The 20,529-nt window shown below is 36.5% G+C and overlaps 3 protein-coding genes across 4 annotated transcripts; all 3 read right to left on the bottom strand.

The window, feature by feature from the left end:
* Positions 1-338: 338 nt before the first annotated feature.
* LOC117321295 lies at positions 339-2,541 on the bottom strand. The gene has a single exon (XM_033875767.1). The coding sequence runs from the start codon at positions 2,539-2,541 to the stop codon at positions 835-837; it is 1,707 nt and encodes a 568-aa protein (XP_033731658.1). The 3' UTR covers positions 339-834.
* A 5,540-nt stretch (positions 2,542-8,081) lies between these two features.
* On the bottom strand, positions 8,082-15,720 carry LOC117321304 (E3 ubiquitin-protein ligase Midline-1-like). Of its 2 annotated transcripts, none has more exons than XM_033875779.1 (3): positions 14,379-15,720; positions 11,390-11,486; positions 8,082-10,714 (listed from the first exon to the last, which is right to left on the bottom strand). In XM_033875779.1, exons 2-3 carry the CDS (start codon positions 11,433-11,435, stop codon positions 8,634-8,636), a joined length of 2,127 nt encoding a protein of 708 aa, XP_033731670.1. In that variant the 5' UTR covers positions 11,436-11,486; positions 14,379-15,720; the 3' UTR covers positions 8,082-8,633. The 2 variants fall into 2 exon arrangements, with proteins under 2 accessions (XP_033731670.1, XP_033731671.1); XM_033875780.1 differs by lacking the exon at positions 14,379-15,720 and adding an exon at positions 11,765-11,871.
* Positions 15,721-15,722: 2 nt separating this feature from the next.
* Positions 15,723-18,917, bottom strand: LOC117321305 (E3 ubiquitin-protein ligase Midline-1-like). Its single transcript, XM_033875781.1, has 3 exons — positions 18,854-18,917; positions 18,480-18,576; positions 15,723-17,806 (listed from the first exon to the last, which is right to left on the bottom strand). The coding sequence occupies exons 2-3, from the start codon at positions 18,523-18,525 to the stop codon at positions 15,723-15,725; spliced, it is 2,130 nt and encodes a 709-aa protein (XP_033731672.1). The 5' UTR covers positions 18,526-18,576; positions 18,854-18,917.
* Positions 18,918-20,529: the final 1,612 nt, after the last annotated feature.

The raw sequence follows: 20,529 nt of genomic DNA, 5'->3' as shown, positions 1-20,529 counted from the left end.
AACATCAGCTTTTCAACCCAACCCAACCTGGGATGGATTATTATGACGCACGGACATATAGAACTTCTGTTTTTGATCTGTTAATATAATATCTTAATTGTTCTTCCAAATGACCTATTCAAATTATCAGATGTATTGTTCTCTCACTTTCTTGTAACAAGTATACATTTGCGCTCAGTATTTACAAAATGGGGCAACTACTTCACCCATTATCAACGCGTAAACAAATAAATTTTCTATGTTGATACAGATTAATGATAAGTCATAGAAATACAAACAGAAATAGATATCATGTCAAACTTTATTACGTTTCACAGTATGTGTGAGGGGAAAAAAATTCGTCAGGTTACCAAACGGAGGAATAATTTGACGAGTAACAAATAAGTTAAGTACATGTTAGTAGAAAATAACTTTGATAAACAGTCGTCTGTCTATTCTCTCTTACACGACATCGTAAATATATCTATACTCACTGGTATAGGATAACATTTATGCATTTGATTTATTCACATCAATGAGACTGCAGTTTAGTATCGACGTTTGAAGTAGTGCTCATAGCTTGCCCCGGATATCAAACACTGAGTCCTTGAGTGGGATACCCTATCACGCACCTATAATATTAGTCTTTTCCTTTCCCCTTGTTATTACACACTGGTCGATTCTGATTTAAAGATTAATACGAGTGCACAAAGCAATTCCCGTAACTTATATGAAATAGTATGAAGTGACTTGAATTGTATTTATTTTGCGTAAAACAACTATTGGAGAAATCATATAAATCATTTCGATAGTCAGTGCAGTTACACCAATCACTGATCACAAAACTTGTACACTTCAAAGGCCACGTTTTCCTGCCATGACGTCACAATGATGGAGAAGTATGGCGTACGGTCGAGTGATTCCATACGTGCTTGGGAGAAGGATTCGATCCTTGGAGCCGTCATGTGATATCAGGTGTATGTCTCTCGACTCCATTCCACACACGTATACATTACCATCCTGATAAACAACAATTCCTCGTGGCTCTTTGATACATTTACACACATGCCGGAACACTTCCTTCCCATCACGTGACCGACACACGATGACGTCTTCATCTCTGTGGTAAAGGAGTCCCCGGGGTGATGCGGCGACGAAGGTATTGTTACCTCGTTTAGGTATAGAGGCGACCTGTTTAAAGTCAGATGTTGAAATCTCGACAGAATAATTAGTCCCGGTCAGCACGTTATCTGCCAGAGTATCTATACCCCAACATTGTTGAGTTCTCCTTATCCTGTCGACAGTGGTTAGGACACCATCCCGAAATGTACACCTAATGACTGACTCATTTGTCTGGGTCATTAGTAACTCGTTCGGCTCAAATCCGCGTGTGATATCAATAGGACAGTTATCCATATCATAATGCCTGATATAATCATAGCTATCATCAAACAGTAACATTCTGTAATCGTCTATAGCAAGTAGACCTTCCCCTTCAATAAATACTCCTCCTGTTAGCCACTGAATCCCTAACCCATCGATGGAATCTTTATGTACAGACTTGACCAGAGATAAAGACCCAGTCCATACGTCAATACGAAGCGCTATTGACGAAGATGGAACTGCCACGTGTCCTACATCACTCAGCATGTCCGAGGAGGACGTTGATTCGGAAAACGATGTCACAGATGATGTGGCCTGGAGTATGTCAATGATTTGTCTGATAGATGTGAAGGAGTCATGTGAGGAAGATGACAATGAAGAGGAGACTTCTAATCTTCCCACAGATGTCATCACGCTGATGACATTCTCTAATACGTCGTCATATCTAATCTTCAATTCAAATGTGTTGTGTTTGTCTCCAGTCTTCTGCTGTAAACGCCGTACGTGTCTCAGAAGTTGTGTCTTGGATTGTTCCGTTACAATAAATGTATCAACGACAGGACTTTTTCCTTTTACCACCCTCATCAGTTGGTTGGTGTTTTCAATGTTTGCTTGAAATATCCTATTGTTGCGTAAGCGTTCATGTAGACTTTCTCGATGACGTCGGTATGTTACATCTAACCCGATTTGAAAACGTTTGTGAAGATCATCCAGCTTATCTTTCGCTTTCTTGATCATCATGGCCACATTACTGGTCATGTTCTGGTAATTGTATTCGAGAGTGGTCAATTTGTTTTCGTCCTCTTCAACAATTGTTTTTGACTCGTCGTTCATCTTGCCTAACTCACATTCGATGACATCAAGTGACAACATCTTTGTAGTATCTTCAAGGCTACTGACATGCGTACACCTTCTATGCGACAGTGTCACGCACAGAACACAGCATAAGGCGTTGTGGTCGTGGCAGTATACTTCGATCGTCTTCCACGTATGACGAGGACACGTGTTGTCAATGGATACAGGCATGCGTATATCTGTCTTAGAAACATCGTCTATGGCAATAACTTTGTGCGTTGAAAGTAATTTGCTTCGTCGGTGTGCAACGCGACATGGCTGACACAAGGCTTCCGAGCATGCTTTACACCAGAAGGAAGCAACGTTCTCTTCGTCGTAAGACATCCGTGGCAGAATGTCTGACCTGATTTTGTCTCTTTATACGTTGATGAAGCGAAGAGCTGATTCCGAGGAAACGAACCGGCCCAAGAGCTAACGTGAGCATCCTTGTCGTGAGGGTAGCACGAACTTTCGCATACCGGACAGGGGAAGTACGTCCTGTTATCTTCTGTGACGTATTCAGAATTAATATAGGTGTTCAGACAACCCGTACAGAACGTGTGGAAACATGCCAGCTGTCCGGGTATGTTACATTCCTGGAGACATATCAGACATTTGAAAGATCGATTGTCTACATGAGCCTCTGCCATGCATATTGCTTGTTTATCTGCAAGTTAAGAACAAAAACTTAAAATCATTTCAAGAATCTTTCATCTCTGCCACAAATTTTTTAATTCTAAATATAATCTTATACAATGTACACTGTACCATAAACTTGATAATGAAAAGGTTGATCATAGAACACAGAGCTGTTGCTTCATGATTAAGTAGCTATATTACTAAATATAGACAAATTAATTGAAGATAGAACATTGAATAAATAATTAAACCTTTTTGGAAAAATATCTGCTTACAGTTAGTACATGTACTCTATATCAATTTCTGTAGAATTCTTTCCATTTGCTTTATCTTATCGAAGATGGGTTCATTATAGCTTCGGAAGAAAATTAGTTATATGTATAGTTATACATACATGTTGCTTAGTCCGTGGTAAAAGTAGGCATAGTTTGCGTATACTTAGGTAAATATATAATATCCAGCCACTTTTCGTTGTTGAACATCAACATTAACAAAATAATCTACTTTCGATTTCCATATGCCCAAATGGGATTGTAAGTTATAAAAAATGACATTTAAAGATTTACTCATTTAATATGAAATAATTACTTCTGACACTTCCATACCTTTCCTCTCTCTATCTTCTCCAAAACCGTTGCTATAACGATTGATCATTACGAATAGCAGATTGCCCTTGTGTGGTATCCACTTCCGGTAGAGAAACCTGTTCAAATACACTGACTATATAATTTACAACAGTACACTTACAGGTATCTCACAATAGAAATGATAATTTCATCTAAAACGCCATTTAAAACACAATGCATTTTACAGTGTGTAAATACGATTTAGTCCCTAGTGAAAACTGAATGTACTTTCTTTCTGTTTATGTTGCTGTTGATTACACATAATACGTATTCTTACAAAATGTACACATAAATGTTGCAAAAAATAGACATCCAACATCCAAAATGTTGCATATAGGTCAATATATGGATACACTTACACATTTTAGCCTCCGAACTGATGAAATAAGATAATGCTCTTCTTGGTTTTTACATCTGTACACAACACACGGACAACGTTTGGCTCGTTTCCATGTTAAGGGGTACAACTAGGTTGATATGTTCCTATAAAAAATAAAATTTTAATAAATGCTGTCAACTAAAGTAAGATTATTTATGTTACTGCTAGCCATGACAAAAGTTTTTCGAAAAGTGTCGCCATTTCATATATTTGAGTCTTTGAAATTCCTTAACAAATTAAAAAGATCACGTTTGAATGACCTCTGAACTCTCCTATGAACTATAAATAAAAATCCGATGTGAAAATAAAATCTAAATCCTTTGTAAATGTGACCAGGTGAACTATTTCGGTATTGCTACAATTAAGATGTTATAAATTTGTGATATGCTTGTTTTAATATTTGTATAAGTATTGTTATTACAGGTCAAGTTAATGTATCAAATATTGCGGTGTTCGCTGCAGAGTTGGTAGGTACTCTGCATGCAGGTATACACATACTCTATATAGTGCTCACTCACACTACCTGTGAGTCTGTAATATATAAATAGATTTTACCTGTACGTGTGGTATGTATGTACAGTCATGTGATTAGTCTATCTCTTTGTTGTCCAATTGTGCATGTACTGTCCAATCAATTCTTCATATTCATCAATAAAGAACTCGAACCCGACCCGGTTGTCTTCTGGTTTTTCACTATCCTGTCTAGGCAACCCGGTTACATAAAGATATATTAACCATAGAGAACAGATGAACAGATTTGAATATTTAAACTAATTAAATAGTTTGTCCCTTATTATTTAACAATAGTTTACTCTGAATTTGCTTTCTATAACAATGGTGACCATCAATACCACGGGTGAGTCCTAGAAACACAAAACTGCTATACAGCACAGTTATAGCCATTTCTCCCCATGCATTTTCGTATTAGTTATGACTATTCAAAATCAGTATATACTTGTGTGATTTTTGTATGGTAAGATCCAATATGGTTTGGTTGGAACATATAATGTCATTTAAGTATGACCTCCCCTGTGTACGAGATTCATGCGTGTACATGGTTTAGTCTGTGTGTGTTTTGGGAGGCTGTGGGGGAACGCACAGGTTCCGTATCTCAAAAAACAATATATTACCATACACCAACAATACTTTATACTGTAGTTGTAAAATCATCATGCAATGAACCATTTCCCGTTAAACATGTTTATTGGATTACATTGATCTACAACTTACAAGAGAGAGTGTTTAAGTCTAAATTGAAGGTTCTTTTCAAAATTGTATATGTAAATATACAATTACCGGTTCCACACACATCACATAGTGTATATTGTATTTCTCTTTATTATACTTCATATGTAACACAACACCTTTAAAATTTAATGGCTATTTCAGGTCAATATTTACTGCCCTACACACATTTGATCACCGGCAGTAAATACAATAAATTGAAATTCATTCACTGTACATGAAATATAGTGGTATGCGTCCATAGTTATTGTATCAATGAGAAACATTCCTTGTTAACAGGTCATTTCTATTTAAAGCTACCTCATATGCACTAGTTTATCTACCCGAGACTACATATACATGTGCATACAGACATACACACCGTACTCGCCACAAATACCACTCATTTTACACATATAATAACACTTTACAGCAATCCGTTTACGACGGTGTAAGTTTGTGACGATTCCCTTTTTATAACCACCAGTTTAATTCTAGAATGAGTGTTAAACTGGAGATATTTAGAAGAGATAACATTTTCTTAAATATTTGTTTTTTATCTTAAAAAACTTTCTGTGTGGATTTAAGGGAACTATCATAATAAGACTTATTCAATCTAATTAAAACCTAGATGGTCATTCTCACTACGTTAAATGAACATCTAACACCATACCATATGGGGTCACGTTCTGATGACTATGTATTTCCCTTTCAGGGCGAATAGTCAATTTATCGATGTCATCGAAGCAAACCATTTCGTCAGAGTATGCATCTCAAGCAAACCATTTAGGGCAAAGCATTATATATAAATGTAGCTATATGCTGTCTGGGACGAAATGGCTTAAAACAAGTTGACATATTATGCAGGCTGTGGACTCTAGTCATGCTAATTCGCACAAATAAAATTATCTTCCAAGATTCTGGAGGTAGTCATTTGATTGGCTAATCTAAAAGGATACCCCGACGTGACCCCTTTATGGGATGTTGTTAGATGTTTCATTGTTAACTTCAACAATATATATATCAATAAACCCTAACCCTATTTTTTCATTTTTTTTTGTTTTTTGTTTTTTGTTTGCTTTGATTTTCGTTTTTTTTTGTGTTTGACTTCTATCCATGATATAGATGACTCATTTCGTTGTAATTTTCACGCATCCTCTTCCCAGTTTCAATCGCCTCAATAGGGCGTTAACAATGCCTAGTCAAACCGATCTTATTTACTTTACTTTATTATAGTAAACATAAAGATTACAATGTATCATATTTGTCACCTCCCACAATCGAATATGTAAAACATATCTGTACATGTATATTGTTGTCCTAATAACTTATGATTGAAGTCTAATCCCCAATATATATCATGACACCCATAAAATGGAACCATTGAGATAATTAATTACCGAAAAGTACCAAATGAACAACTGTTATATCCTATGGCACAATTAAAAAACAATAAAGAACGGTATTATAATTATAATATCCTGACTGACATAATATTAGAATAAGAGAATTATTTGGATGCTCGTTTCATTTTAGGCACGAACAGGTGATGGTACGTGTTCCAAAAGCCAATCCTTCAATTGCTTACTTTGTCTTGACATTTGTAGTTCCCTGCGAATGTTACCGGGCTTTCACATATTTTGCACAGCTTTTGTTTTGGACAATTACGTCAGGAGAGCACATGTTATTGCAGAAAATATGGCTTGTCCAGTTTCCGGGAACACACCCTCGAACCAGTGTACTAAGTTTTTCCCTTCCCCTTTTTGTAAACTCAACTGACAAGGAAGAACTGGGTGAGGCATTCTGCTATGGGTGTTTGCTACACAACAAAGAGAAGAGTGCTTCTTTTTGGTGTAACGTATGCATGGAAGCTCTGATTGATCAATGCCGAATGACTCACAAACTCGGTACATTTCTTTCCCTGCACAAAGTGGTTCCTTTGCATAAACACGAGAATGTAAAACACTTGTCGGTAAAGTATTGTCCACGACACATTAAGGAAAGATTAGAAACATATTGCATAGACAACAACAGTCTTTGCTGTAAGCTGAGTTTGAGTCAGTACCATGTTTCATGCGAGCAGGTGATATCTATGGACGACGCCGTAACAAAATTCGCACCAAGACGAATTGGCTTTGCGCTAAACAGCCAGGAATACGAAATAGGAATAATGATTAAAGAGGATGAAGCCAAAGATTTTGCCCTCGACATAGATCACTAAACAATGTCAAATAATGTGACAAGACTAAACAAACCGTCAAAGATAAAGTCGATGAGCTGCATTTTCGATTTCAAAATGACCTCGATCGAACATACAATGTCAAAAAGACACTGGCTTTGTCGCATACTCACACATAGGTGGTTAAACGAACACAACCACGTGTTAAACGAACGCAACCGCAGAACAGGTATTGTCAGTGAAGTATCCAACACACATTCTTAACAGAGATTACAAAATATATATATTAATAATTACAACTGTTATATTTTAACGATGAAATTCGATAAAAAAAATTATCACACTTCTTACCTCAACGATTTCAGTTGGAAAACCAGAAATAACAACGTCGTTGTCATCGTTTTCATCGGTTGCTCTTGCATTCATCGAGGAAATCGACGACGAAATCAAAACATTACCGCCACGTTAGCCTTACCAGCACCATCGTCGTCAAAGATGGTGAGTGATGCAGAGCAGTTGAAGATGCAGTCTTCGGCGGAACCGACACGTGTTGACATATGGACCGGGTCCACGTATCTTGTCAAATTTGTGCATTCTACTACACTTTGGAGGTCACAGATAATATGGCTTACTGGAGGAGATTGGATATGCGGATTTCTACAACATGACTTATTTAAATTATCATATGTATTGTTCTCTCATTTTCCTGTCACAAGTATACATTTACGCTCAGTATTTACGAAATGAGGCAACTACTCACCCATTATGAGCGCGTTAACAAAAGAAATTGTCTATGTTGATACAGAGAAATGGTAGGTTAAAGAAGTAAACACAGAAATAGATATCGTGTCAAACTTTATTACGTTTCACATTACATGTGAGGAAATAATTATTTTGTCATGTTAACAATCGGAGGAATAATTAAGTAACAAATAAGTTCAGTAGATGTTTGTAGAAAATAACTTTGATAAACAGTTGTCAGTCTATTCTCTCCTACACGACATCGTATATCTATACTCACTGGGATAGGATAACATTTATACATTTGATTTATTCACATCAATAAGACTGCAGTTTAGTATCGACGTTTGAAAGTATTTCTCGCTAATGGCTGTACGTGTTAGTGCGCATAGCTTGCCCTGGACATCAAACACCGAGTCTTTGGTTGGGATACCCTATCGCGCACCCATAATGTTAATCATCCCTTTTTCTCTTGGTTATCAAACACTGGTTAGTCGGTTAAGATTTAATGATTAATGCTAGTGCACAAGCAATTCCCGTAACTTATATGAAACAGTATGAAGAGCCATTAATTGATTTAATTCCTCATGAAACAGACATCGTGGAAATCACAGAAAACATTTCGATATAGTCAGTGTAGTTACACCAATCACTGGTCACAAAACTTGTACACTTCAAAGACGACGTTTTCCTGCCATGACGTCACAATGATCTCCTGTCTTGTTGGATGGTGAAGTATGGCGTATGGTCGAGTGATTCCAGAAATTCTTGAGAGAAGGATTCTCCCCTTTGAGCCGTCATGTGATATCAGGTGTATGTCTCCTGACTCCATTCCACACACGTATACATTACCATCCTGGTCAAGGGTAATACCTCGTAGCTCTTTGATACCTTTACACATAATCCGGTGCACTTCCTTCCCGTCACGTGACCGACATACGATGACGTCTTCATCACTGTGGTAAAAGAGTCCATTTGGGGATGCGGCAACGAAAGTATTGTAACCGCGTTTAGGAATAGAGGCTACCTGCTTAAAGTCAGATGTTGAAATCTCGACAGAATAATCAGTCCCGGTCAGCATGTTATCTCCCAGGGTATCTATACCCCAACATTGTTGAGCACTACTTATACTGTCGGTAGTGGTTATGCAACCATCCCGAAATGTATACCTAATGAGTGAACTATCAATCTGGGTCATTATTAACTCATTCGGTTCAAATCCACGTGTGATATCAATAGGACTATTATCCATATCATAATGCCCGATATACTCATAGCTATCATCAAACAGTAACAGTTTTTTGTTTTTGTAGTCTGTAGCGAGTAGACCTTCTCCTTCAATAAATACCCCTCCTGTCAGCCGCGGAGTCTTTGACCCACCGATGGATCCTTTATTTACAGACTTGACCAGAGATAAAGACCCAGTCCACACGTCAATACGAGGCGCTATTGACGAAGATGGAACTGTCACGTGTCCTACATCTCTCAACATGTCCGAGGAGGACGTTGATTCGGAAAACGATGTCACGGACGATGTTGTCTGGAGTGTGTCAATGATTTGTCTGATAGATGTGAGGGAGTCATGTGATGACGATGACAATGAAGAGGAGACTTCTAACCTTCCCACAGTTGTCATCATGTTGATGACCTTCTCTAATACGTCGTCATATCTCATCTTCAATTCAAATGTGTTGTGTTTGTCTCCAGTCATCTGCTGTAAACGCCGCACGTGTCTCAGAAGTTGTGTCTTGGATTGTTCCGTTACAATAAATGTCTCAACGTCAGGATTTTTATCTTTTACGATCCTCATCAGTTGGTTAGTGTTTTCAATGTTTGCTTGAAATATCCTATTGGTGCGTAAGCGTTTATGAAGACTATCTTGATGACGTCGGTATGTTACATCTAACCCGGTTTGAAAACGTTTTTGGAGATCATCCAGCTTATCTTTCGCTTTCTCGATTATCATGGCCACATTACTGGTCATTTTCTCGTAATCGCTTTCGAGAGTGGTCAGCTTGTTTTCGTCCTCTTCAACAATCGTTTTTGACTCGTCCGTCATCTTGCCTAACTCACATTCGATGACATCGAGCGAGAACATCTGTGCAGTATCTCCAATGCTTTTGACATTCGTACACCTTCTATGCAACAGTGCCACACACAGAACACAGCATAAGGCGTTGTGGTCGTGGCAGTATACTTCGATCGTCTTCCCCGTATGTCGAGGGCACGTGTTGTCAACGAATACAGGCATACGTATATCCGTCTTAGAAACCTCGTCTATGGCAATGACTTTGTGCGTTGAAAGTAATTTGCTTCGTCGGTGTGCAACGCGACATGGCTGACACAAGGCTTCCGAGCATGCTTTACACCAGAAGGAAGCAACGTTCTCTTCGTCGTCAGTTAGACATCCGTTGCAGAATGTCTGACCTGATTCTGTCTCTTTGAACATTGAGGAAGCGAATAGCTGATTCCGAGGAAACGAACCGGCCCAAGTACTAACGGGATCATCCTTGTCGTGAGGGTAGCACGGACTTTCGCATACCGGACAGGGGAAGTACGTCCTGTTATCTTCTGTGACGTATTCAGAATTGATATAGGTGTCCAAACAACCCGTGCAAAACGTGTGAAAACATGATAGCTGTCGGGGTGTGTTACATTCCTGGAGACATATCAGACATTTGAAAGATCGATTGTCTACATGAGCCTCTGCCATGCCTATTGCTTGTTTATCTGCAAGTTGAAAACAAAACTTAAATCATTTCACTAGTCTTTGATCAGTGCCACTGATTAATTCTAAGTATAATCTTATACAATGTACACTGTACCATTAAGGTTGATCATAGACCATAGAACTGTTGCTTTAAGTAGCGATATTACTAAATATAGACAAATTACTTGAAGGTAGAACATTGACAAGTCAAATAATTACACCTTTTGGATTTTTTAAAAGAAAAATATCTGCTGACAGTTAGTACATGTACTCTATAACAACTTCTGTAGAATTCCTTCCAGATTCTTTAGAGAACATAAGCTGTTGCCATTATATTTAATCGAAGATGGGTTCATTATTGCTTCGGAAAAAAAATTAGTTATATTGGGGTCGGAATTGACTAATATCTGCTGGGACATGTTTTGGTAAAGTATCTGAAAAATATTGACATGTTATTGTGTAAATGTGTAAAAAATTAACATACACATTGCTTAGTCCGTGGTAAAAGTCGGCATAATTAGCTTAAACTTAGGTGAATATATAATATCCAGCCACTATTCGTTGTTGAACATCAACAATAACAAAAATAATCTACTTTCGATTTCCATATGCCTATAGTGGGATTGTAAGTTTTAAAAAATGACATTGAAATATTTACTCATTTAATTTGTAATAATTATTTGACACTTCCTTACCTTTCCTCTCACAATCTTTCCTTAAATCATTGTTATAATGATTCATCCTTACGAATAGCAGATTGACCTTGTGTGGTATCCACTTCCGGAAGAAAACCTGTTCAAATACACAGACTATATCATTTGCAACGGTACACCTACATGTACATCACAAAAGAAAAGATAATCTTATCTAAAACACCATGTTAAACACAATGCATTTTACAGTGTGTAAATACGATTTAGTCCCTCGTGAAAACTGAATGTACTTTCTGTTTATATTGCTGTAGACTACACATAATACGTATTCTTACAAAATGTACAACTAAATGTTGAAAGAAATAGACATCCAACATCTAAAATGTTGTATATAGGTCAATATATGGATACACTTACACATTTTAGCCTCCGAACTCGTGAAATAAGATAACGTTCTTCCTGGTTTTTACATCTGTATAGATTCTACAACACACGGACATTGTTTGGCTCGTTTCCATGTTAAGGGAGACAACTAAGTTGATATGTTCATATAAAAAATATGATTTTAACAAATTCTGTCAACTAAAGTATGATTATTTATGATACTGCAAGTCATGACAAAAGTTTTTCGAGAAGTGTCGCTATTTCATGTATTTGAGTCTTTGAAATTCCTAAACATATAAATTAGATCACGCTTCAATGACCTCTGAAGTCTCCTCTGAAATATTAATAGAAACCTGATGTGAAAACAAAATCTAAATCCTATATAAAGTTACTATTAGTTATGAATATTTAAAATCAGTATATACTTGTGTGATTTATATGGTATGATCCAATATGGTTTGCTTTGAACAGATAATGTAATTTCAGTACGGCTTCTCCTGTGTGCGAGATACATGCGTGTAAATGCTGTAGTGTGTATGTTTTTGGAGGCTGCGGTGGAAATTAACAGGTTCCGTATCATATGAAAAAATATAATACCATACACCAACAATACTTTATATTGTAGTTGTATGATCATCATGCAATGAACCATTTCCCGTTAAACATTTTTATTGGATTACATTGATCTACAACTTACAGGAGACAGTGTTTACAACAAAGCAAGTCTAAATTGAAGGTTCTTTTCAAAATTGTTAGCATATACATGTACACAAGTTAGAAATATCTGAGAGCTGTTTGTCTTCATCACAAGATTTGGGTAAGCATATGCACTTTTTCATTTTAACGTGGATGTACCAATATATATTAACATTTTTACATGTTCTGTTTGTTAGTTTTAATTTTGCTCATCATTTGTTGGTCCATTTAACCTTAAAGTGGTATAGTTATCTTGAATATTTTTACCAATCACAGAATGACAATCACAAATCACATGTGATGTATATGTTAATATACAATTACCCTTTCCAAACAAATCACATATTGTATATATTGTATTTTACTTTACTATACTTCATATGTAACACAACACCTTAAAATTCAATGACTATTTCAGGTAAATATTTAGTGCTCTACACTCGTGTGATGACCGACAGTAAATACAATCAAATCAAACCCATTCATATCGTTTACATGAAATATGGTGTGATGCGTCCACAGTTATTGTATCAGTGAGAACAATACCCTGCTAACAGGTCATTTCTATTTAAAGCTACCTCATATGCACTAGTTTATCTACCCGAGACTACATATACATGTGCATATATACACACACACCGTACTCGCCACAAATACTACACATTTTACACATATTATACAAACTTTACAGCAATCCGTCTACAACGGTGTAAGTTTGTGGCGATTCCTTTTCTATAACCATCAGCTAAATTGTAGAATGAGTTTTAAACCTGATATATTTAGAAGAGATAACTTTTTCTTAAATGTCCTTTTTATCTTAAAAACTTTCTGTGTGGATTTAACAGAGCAATCATAATCAGACTTATTGAACAGCGAAATACTGCTCAGACATTAACAAAAATCGCTCATCTTGAATAGGAGATAAACTTTTTTCAAGCTGGTTAATAAAATAATATTTGAAAAGCTTTTTTTCTAACCTAAATTGAGCATCAATTGTACCATTAACGTTTTTCATTGTTAGCTTCAACAATCTATATATCAATAACCCTATTTGTTTCATTATTGTGTGTGTATGACTTCTATCCATGATATAGATGACTAATTTTGTTGTAATTATCACGCATCCTGTCCCAGTTTAATTCAACTCAATAGTATGTTAAAAATTCCAAGTCAAATCGATCCCATTGACTTTACTTTATTAGAGTAAACATAAAGATTACAGTGTATCACATCTGTAAATGCAAATTGATGTCCTAATAACCTATGATTGAAATATAATCACCAACAAAGAAAGGTCATATAATTATAATAACCCGACTGAAGGAATATTGAAATAGAAGTATCTGGATGTTCGTTTTTCATTTTAGACACAAAAGGGTTATTGCGGAAAAATTAACTTGTTCTAAAGGTCCATCCTTCAATTGTTTTCTTTGCCTTGAGATTTGTAGTTCCCTGCGACTCGTGCTTTCACATATTTTGCACAGTTTATTTGGACAATTACGTCAGGACAGAATGTTACTGCAGAAAATGTTGTTTTATGAATCATTTGACACACCATTGTAAGGTTACATTCGAGTATGGTCAAGTCACTCTTCAACATGACAGGTCGACATACCTCTTGATATTGTGTATCAAATGCACGGTTTTTGTATCGCCTGTGATAAAACTCTCAAAAGCGAGAATATTGTCCAACATGGTCTACATTGCTCTAAAAGTATGTCACAGGAAGGAAAACGAACACACTCCTGCTGGTTCTTTCTATATTTTACTACCGGAGATTAGGACATAACTTGATACGAAAGGAAAACCCTCTGAAACACAAAATAGCCTGTATGATATACATACGTAGCCTACATGTACTCGACAACATATTAACTGACTGTAATGATTCTATCTATTAAATAAAGTTATAATTATTAGTCATTCTATTATATTTGTCAGGATAACATACCTTCCAAGACTGTTATGTCTGGTAAAACGGTAAGTCTGTACACATGTCTGTTACATAATTGGTCACCGGACCCCAGAGGATATGTCCTACCGACCTATGAATGGCTACTGCGGCGTTCTACCATAACCCACGGGTTTTACTATTCTCGCTCTCACTCTTGCACGATTTCTTACACTTTCATACCCTAATTTACATATAAGTCGTAAACACCACCAAATATGGACATACACAGTATGGACTACACGTACATGACACTGCGTTACTAAATTAGACAAGGTACTTTCCACATTACAACACAGCACTGACAAGTACATGTAACGTGTATAGACAATTCACAATCTTATATTAACTAATTATTTCAATTGCTTAAATTGTACCTGTGACGGTAACTTAAACAAAAATGTGTATACAGATTACGAATTTGAAATCTCAACCCACCCTTCACTTACGGAATATCATTCCGAACTAACCTTCCAGTAAATAATAAAAATTAGCTATACTGAGAACTGATTTTTGTTGAAATCAGCTTTTCAAAACGTATCCGTGTTATTCCAACCCAACCTGAGATGGGTTATTATGACGCACGGACATATAGAACCTCTGTTTTATTATCTGTGAATATAAGATCTTAATTGTTCTTCTAAATGACCTATTTAAATTATCAGATGTATTGTTCTCTCACTTTCCTGTAACAAGTATACATGTGCGCTCAGTATTTACGAAATGGGGCAACTACTGCACCCATTATCAACGCGTAAACAAAAGAAACTTTCTATGTTGATACAGGGAAATGATGAGTTATAGAAATACACACAGAAATAGATATCGTGTCAAACTTAATTACGTTTCACGGTACATGTGAGGAAAAAATATTTCGTCAGGTTAACAATCGGAGGAGTTAAGTACATGTTAGTAGAAAATAAACAGTTGTCTGTCTATTCTCTCCTACACGACATCGTATATCTATACGCACTGGTATAGGATAACATTTATACATTTGATTTATATTCACATCAATAAGAAAACTGCAGTTTAGTATCGACATTTGAAAGTAGTTCTCGCTAATGGCTGTACGTGTTAGTGCCCATAGCTTGCCCGGACATCAAACACCGAGTCCTTGGGTGGGATACCCTATCGCGCACCCATAATGTTAATGTTTCCCTTTTCCCTTGGTTATCAAACACTGGTTACTCGGTTAAGGTTTAATGATTAATGATAGTGCACAAATAATTCCCGTAACTTATATGAAATAGTATGAAGTGACATTAATTAATTTAATTCCTCGTGAAACAGACATCGTGGAAATCACAGAAAACATTTCGATAGTCAGTGTAGTTACACCAATCACTGATCACAAAACTTGTACACTTCAAACACCACGTTTTCCTGCCATGATGTCACAATGATCTCCTGTCTTCTTGGATGGTGAAGTATGGCGTACGGTCGAGCGATTCCAGACATTCTTGGGAGAAGGATTCGATCCTTTGAGCCGTCATGTGATATCAGGTGTATGTCTCCCGACTCCATTCCACATACGTATACATTACCATCCTGGTCAACAACAATTCCTCGTAGCTCTTTGATACCTTTACACATATGCCGGAACACTTCCTTCCCATCATGTGACCGACATACGATGACGTCTTCATCTCCGTGGTAAAAGAGTCTATTTGGTGATGCGGCGACGGAAGTATTGTAACCGCGTTTAGGTATAGAGGCTGCTACCTGTTTAAAGTCAGATGTTAAAATCTCGACAGAACTTTCAGTCCCGAGCAGTATGTTATCTCCCAGAATATCTATACCCCAACATTGTTGAGTACTACGTATCCTGTCGACAGTGGTTAGGACACCATCCCGAAATGTATACTTAATGACTGACCCATTTGGCTGGGTCATTAGTAACTGATTCGGTTCAAATCTACATGTGATATCAATAGGACAGTTATCCACATCATAATGCCTGACATACTCATAGCTATCATCAAACAGTAAAAGTTTTTTGTTTGTGTAGTCTGTAGCGAGTAGACATTCTCCTTCAATAAATATCCCTCCTGTCAGACATGGAGTCACTGACCCACCGATGGAACCTTTATGTACAGACTTGACCAGAGATAAAGACCCAGTCCACACGTCAATGCGAGGCGCTATTGACGAAGATGGAACTGCCACGTGTCCTACATCTCTCAACATGTCCGAGGAGGACGTTGATTCGGAAAACGATGTCACGGACGATGTGGCCTGGAGTTTGTCAATGGTTTGTCTGATAGATGTGAGGGAGTCTTGTGATGACGATGACAATGAAGAGGAGACTTCTAATCTTCCCACAGTTGTCACCACGTTGATGACCTTCTCTAATACGTCGTCATATCTCATCTTCAATTCAAAAGTATTGTGCTTGTCTCCAGTCCTCTGCTGTAAACGCCGCACGTGACTTAGGAGTTGTGTCTTGGATTGTTCCGTTACAATAAATGTATCAACGTCAGGACTTTTCCCTTTTACCACCCTCATCAGTTGGTTGGTGTTTTTAATGTTTGCTTGAAATATCCTATTGGTGCGTAAGCGTTCATGTAGACTTTCTCGATGACGTCGGTATGTTACGTCTAACCCGGTTTGAAAACGTTTGTGAAGATCATCCAGCTTATCTTTCGCTTTCTTGATCATCGTGGCCACATTGCTGGTCATTTTCTGGTAATCGTCTTCGATAATGGTCAGTTTGTTTTCGTCCTCTTCGACAATCGTTTTTGACTCGTCCTTCATCTTGCCTAACTCACATTCGATGACATCAAGTGAGAACATCTTTGTAGTATCTCCAAGGCTACTAACATTCGTACACCTTCTATGTGACAGTGTCACGCACAGAACACAGCATAAGGCGTTGTGGTCGTGGCAGTATACTTCGATCGTCTTTCCCGTATGATGAGGACACGTGTTGTCAATGAATACAGGCATGCGTATATCCGTCTTAGAAACCTCGTCTATGGCAATGACTTTGTGCGTTGAAAGTAATTTGCTTCGTCGGTGTGCAATGCGACATGGCTGACACAAGGCTTCCGAGCATGCTTTACACCAGAAGGAAGCAACGTTCTCTTCGTCGTCAGTTAGACATCCGTGGCAGAATGTCTGACCTGATTCTGTCTCTTTGAACGTTGAGGAAGCAAATAGCTGATTTCGAGGAAACGAACCGGCCCAACAACTAACGGGAGCATCCTTGTCGTGAGGGTAGCACGGACTTTCGCATACCGGACAGGGGAAGTACGTCCTGTTATATTCTGTGACGTATTCAGAATTAATATAGGTGTTTAAACAACCCGTGCAAAACGTGTGAAAACATGGTAGCTGTCGGGGTGTGTTACATTCCTGGAGACATATCAGACATTTGAAAGATCGATTGTCTACATGAGCCTCTGCCATGCCTATTGCTTGTTTATCTGCAAGTTAAAAACAAAACTTAAATCATTTCACTAGTCTTTGATCAGTGCCACTGATTAATTCTAAATATAATCTTATACAATGTACACTGTACCATTAAGGTTGATCATAGACCACAGAACTGTTGCTTTAAGTAGCGATATTACTAAATATAGACAAATTACTTGAAGGTAGAACATTGACAAGTCAAATAATTACACCTTTTGGATTTTTTAAAAGAAAAATATCTGCTGACAGTTAGTACATGTACTCTATAACAACTTCTGTAGAATTCCTTCCAGATTCTTTAGAGAACATAAGCTGTTGCCATTATATTAATCGAAGATGGGTTCATTATTGCTTCGGAAGAAAATTAGTTATATTGGGGTCGGAAATGACTAATATCTGCTGGGACATGTTTTGGTAAAGTATCTGAAAAATATTGACATGTTATTGTGTAAATGTGTAAAAAATTAACATACACATTGCTTAGTCCGTGGTAAAAGTCGGCATAATTATCTTAAACTTAGGTGAATATATAATATCCAGCCACTATTCGTTGTTGAACATCAACAATAACAAAAATAATCTACTTTCGATTTCCATATGCCTATAGTGGGATTGTAAGTTTTAAAAAATGACATTGAAATATTTACTCATTTAATTTGTAATAATTATTTGACACTTCCTTACCTTTCCTCTCACAATCTTTCCTTAAATCATTGTTATAATGATTCATCCTTACGAATAGCAGATTGACCTTGTGTGGTATCCACTTCCGGAAGAAAACCTGTTCAAATACACAGACTATATCATTTGCAACGGTACACCTACATGTACATCACAAAAGAAAAGATAATCTTATCTAAAACACCATGTTAAACACAATGCATTTTACAGTGTGTAAATACGATTTAGTCCCTCGTGAAAACTGAATGTACTTTCTGTTTATATTGCTGTAGACTACACATAATACGTATTCTTACAAAATGTACAACTAAATGTTGAAAAAATAGACATCCAACATCTAAAATGTTGTATATAGGTCAATATATGGATACACTTACACATTTTAGCCTCCGAACTCTTGAAATAAGATAACGTTCTTCCTGGTTTTTACATCTGTATAGATTCTACAACACACGGACATTGTTTGGCTCGTTTCCATGTTAAGGGAGACAACTAGGTTGATATGTTCATATAAAAAATATGATTTTAACAAATTCTGTCAACTAAAGTAGGATTATGTATGATACTGCAAGTCATGACAAAAGTTTTTCCAGAAGTGTCGCTATTTCATGTATTTGAGTCTTTGAAATTCCTAAACATATAAATTAGATCACGTTTCAATGACCTCTGAAGTCTCCTCTGAAATATTAATAGAAACCTGATGTGAAAACAAAATCTAAATCCTATATAAAGTTACTATTAGTTATATATATTTAAAATCAGTATATACTTGTGTGATTTATATGGTATGATCCAATATGGTTTGCTTTGAACAGATAATGTAATTTCAGTACGGCTTCTCCTTTGTTCGAGATACATGCGTGTAAATGCTGTAGTGTGTATGTTTTTGGAGGCTGCGGTGGAAATTAACAGGTTCCGTATCATATGAAAAAATATAATACCATACACCAACAATACTTTATATTGTAGTTGTATGATCATCATGCAATGAACCATTTCCCGTTAAACATTTTTATTGGATTACATTGATTTACAACTTACACGAGAGAGTGTTTACAACAAAGCAAGTCTAAATTGAAGGTTATTTTCAAAATTGTTAGCATATACATGTACACAAGTTAGAAATATCTGAGAGCTGTTTGTCTTCATCACAAGATTTGGGTAAGCATATGCACTTTTCATTTTGACGTGAGTGTACCAATATGTATTTACCTTTTTACATGTTTCGTTTGTTAGTTTTAATTTTGCTCATCATTTGTTGGCCCATTAACATTAGAGTGCTTTAGTTATCTTGAATATTTTTACCAATCACAGAACGACAATCACAAATAACATGTGATGTATATGTTAATATACAATTACCCTTTCCAAACAAATCACATATTGTATATATTGTATTTTACTTTACTATACTTCATATGTAACACAACACCTTAAAATTCAATGACTATTTCAGGTAAATATTTAGTGCTCTACACTCGTGTGATGACCGACAGTAAATACAATCAAATAAAACCCATTCATATCGTTTACATGAAATATGATGTGATGCGTCCACAGTTATTGTATCAGTGAGAACAATACCCTGCTAACAGGTCATTTCTATTTAAAGCTACCTCATATGCACTAGTTTATCTACCCGAGACTACATATACATTTGCATATATACACACACACCGTACTCTCCACAAATACTACACATTTTACACATATTATACAAACTTTACAGCAATCCGTCTACAACGGTGTAAGTTTGTGGCGATTCCTTTTCTATAACCATCAGCTAAATGGTAGAATGAGTTTTAAACCTGATATATTTAGAAGAGATAACTTTCCTTAAATGTCCTTTTTATCTTAAAAACTTTCTGTGTGGATTTAACAGAGCAATCATAATCAGACTTATTGAACACCGAAATACTACTCAGACATTAACAAAAATCGCTCATCTTGAACAGGAGATAAACTTTTCTCAGGCTGGTTAATAAAATTCTATTTGAAAAGTTTCTTTTCTAACCTAAATTGAGCATCAATTCATTGTTAACTTCAACAATTT

Source organism: Pecten maximus, unplaced genomic scaffold (assembly GCF_902652985.1).
Source record: "Pecten maximus unplaced genomic scaffold, xPecMax1.1, whole genome shotgun sequence".
NCBI classification, from domain to species: domain Eukaryota; kingdom Metazoa; phylum Mollusca; class Bivalvia; order Pectinida; family Pectinidae; genus Pecten; species Pecten maximus.
This window is presented reverse-complemented; position numbering and strand designations above follow the sequence as displayed.

Bases quoted from the DNA above. Each gene is read 5' to 3' on its own strand.
- LOC117321305 (XM_033875781.1), bottom strand. From the start codon at position 18,525: ATGAATCATTATAACAATGATTTAAGGAAAGATTGTGAGAGGAAAG. The intron at 17,807-18,479 runs GTAAGGAAGTGT...TTTAACTTGCAG, and splicing joins GAAAGATTGTGAGAGGAAAG to ATAAACAAGCAATAGGCATG.
- LOC117321304 (XM_033875779.1), bottom strand. From the start codon at position 11,435: ATGAATCATTATAACAATGATTTAAGGAAAGATTGTGAGAGGAAAG. The intron at 10,715-11,389 runs GTAAGGAAGTGT...TTCAACTTGCAG, and splicing joins GAAAGATTGTGAGAGGAAAG to ATAAACAAGCAATAGGCATG.
- LOC117321295 (XM_033875767.1), bottom strand. From the start codon at position 2,541: ATGTCTTACGACGAAGAGAACGTTGCTTCCTTCTGGTGTAAAGCATGC.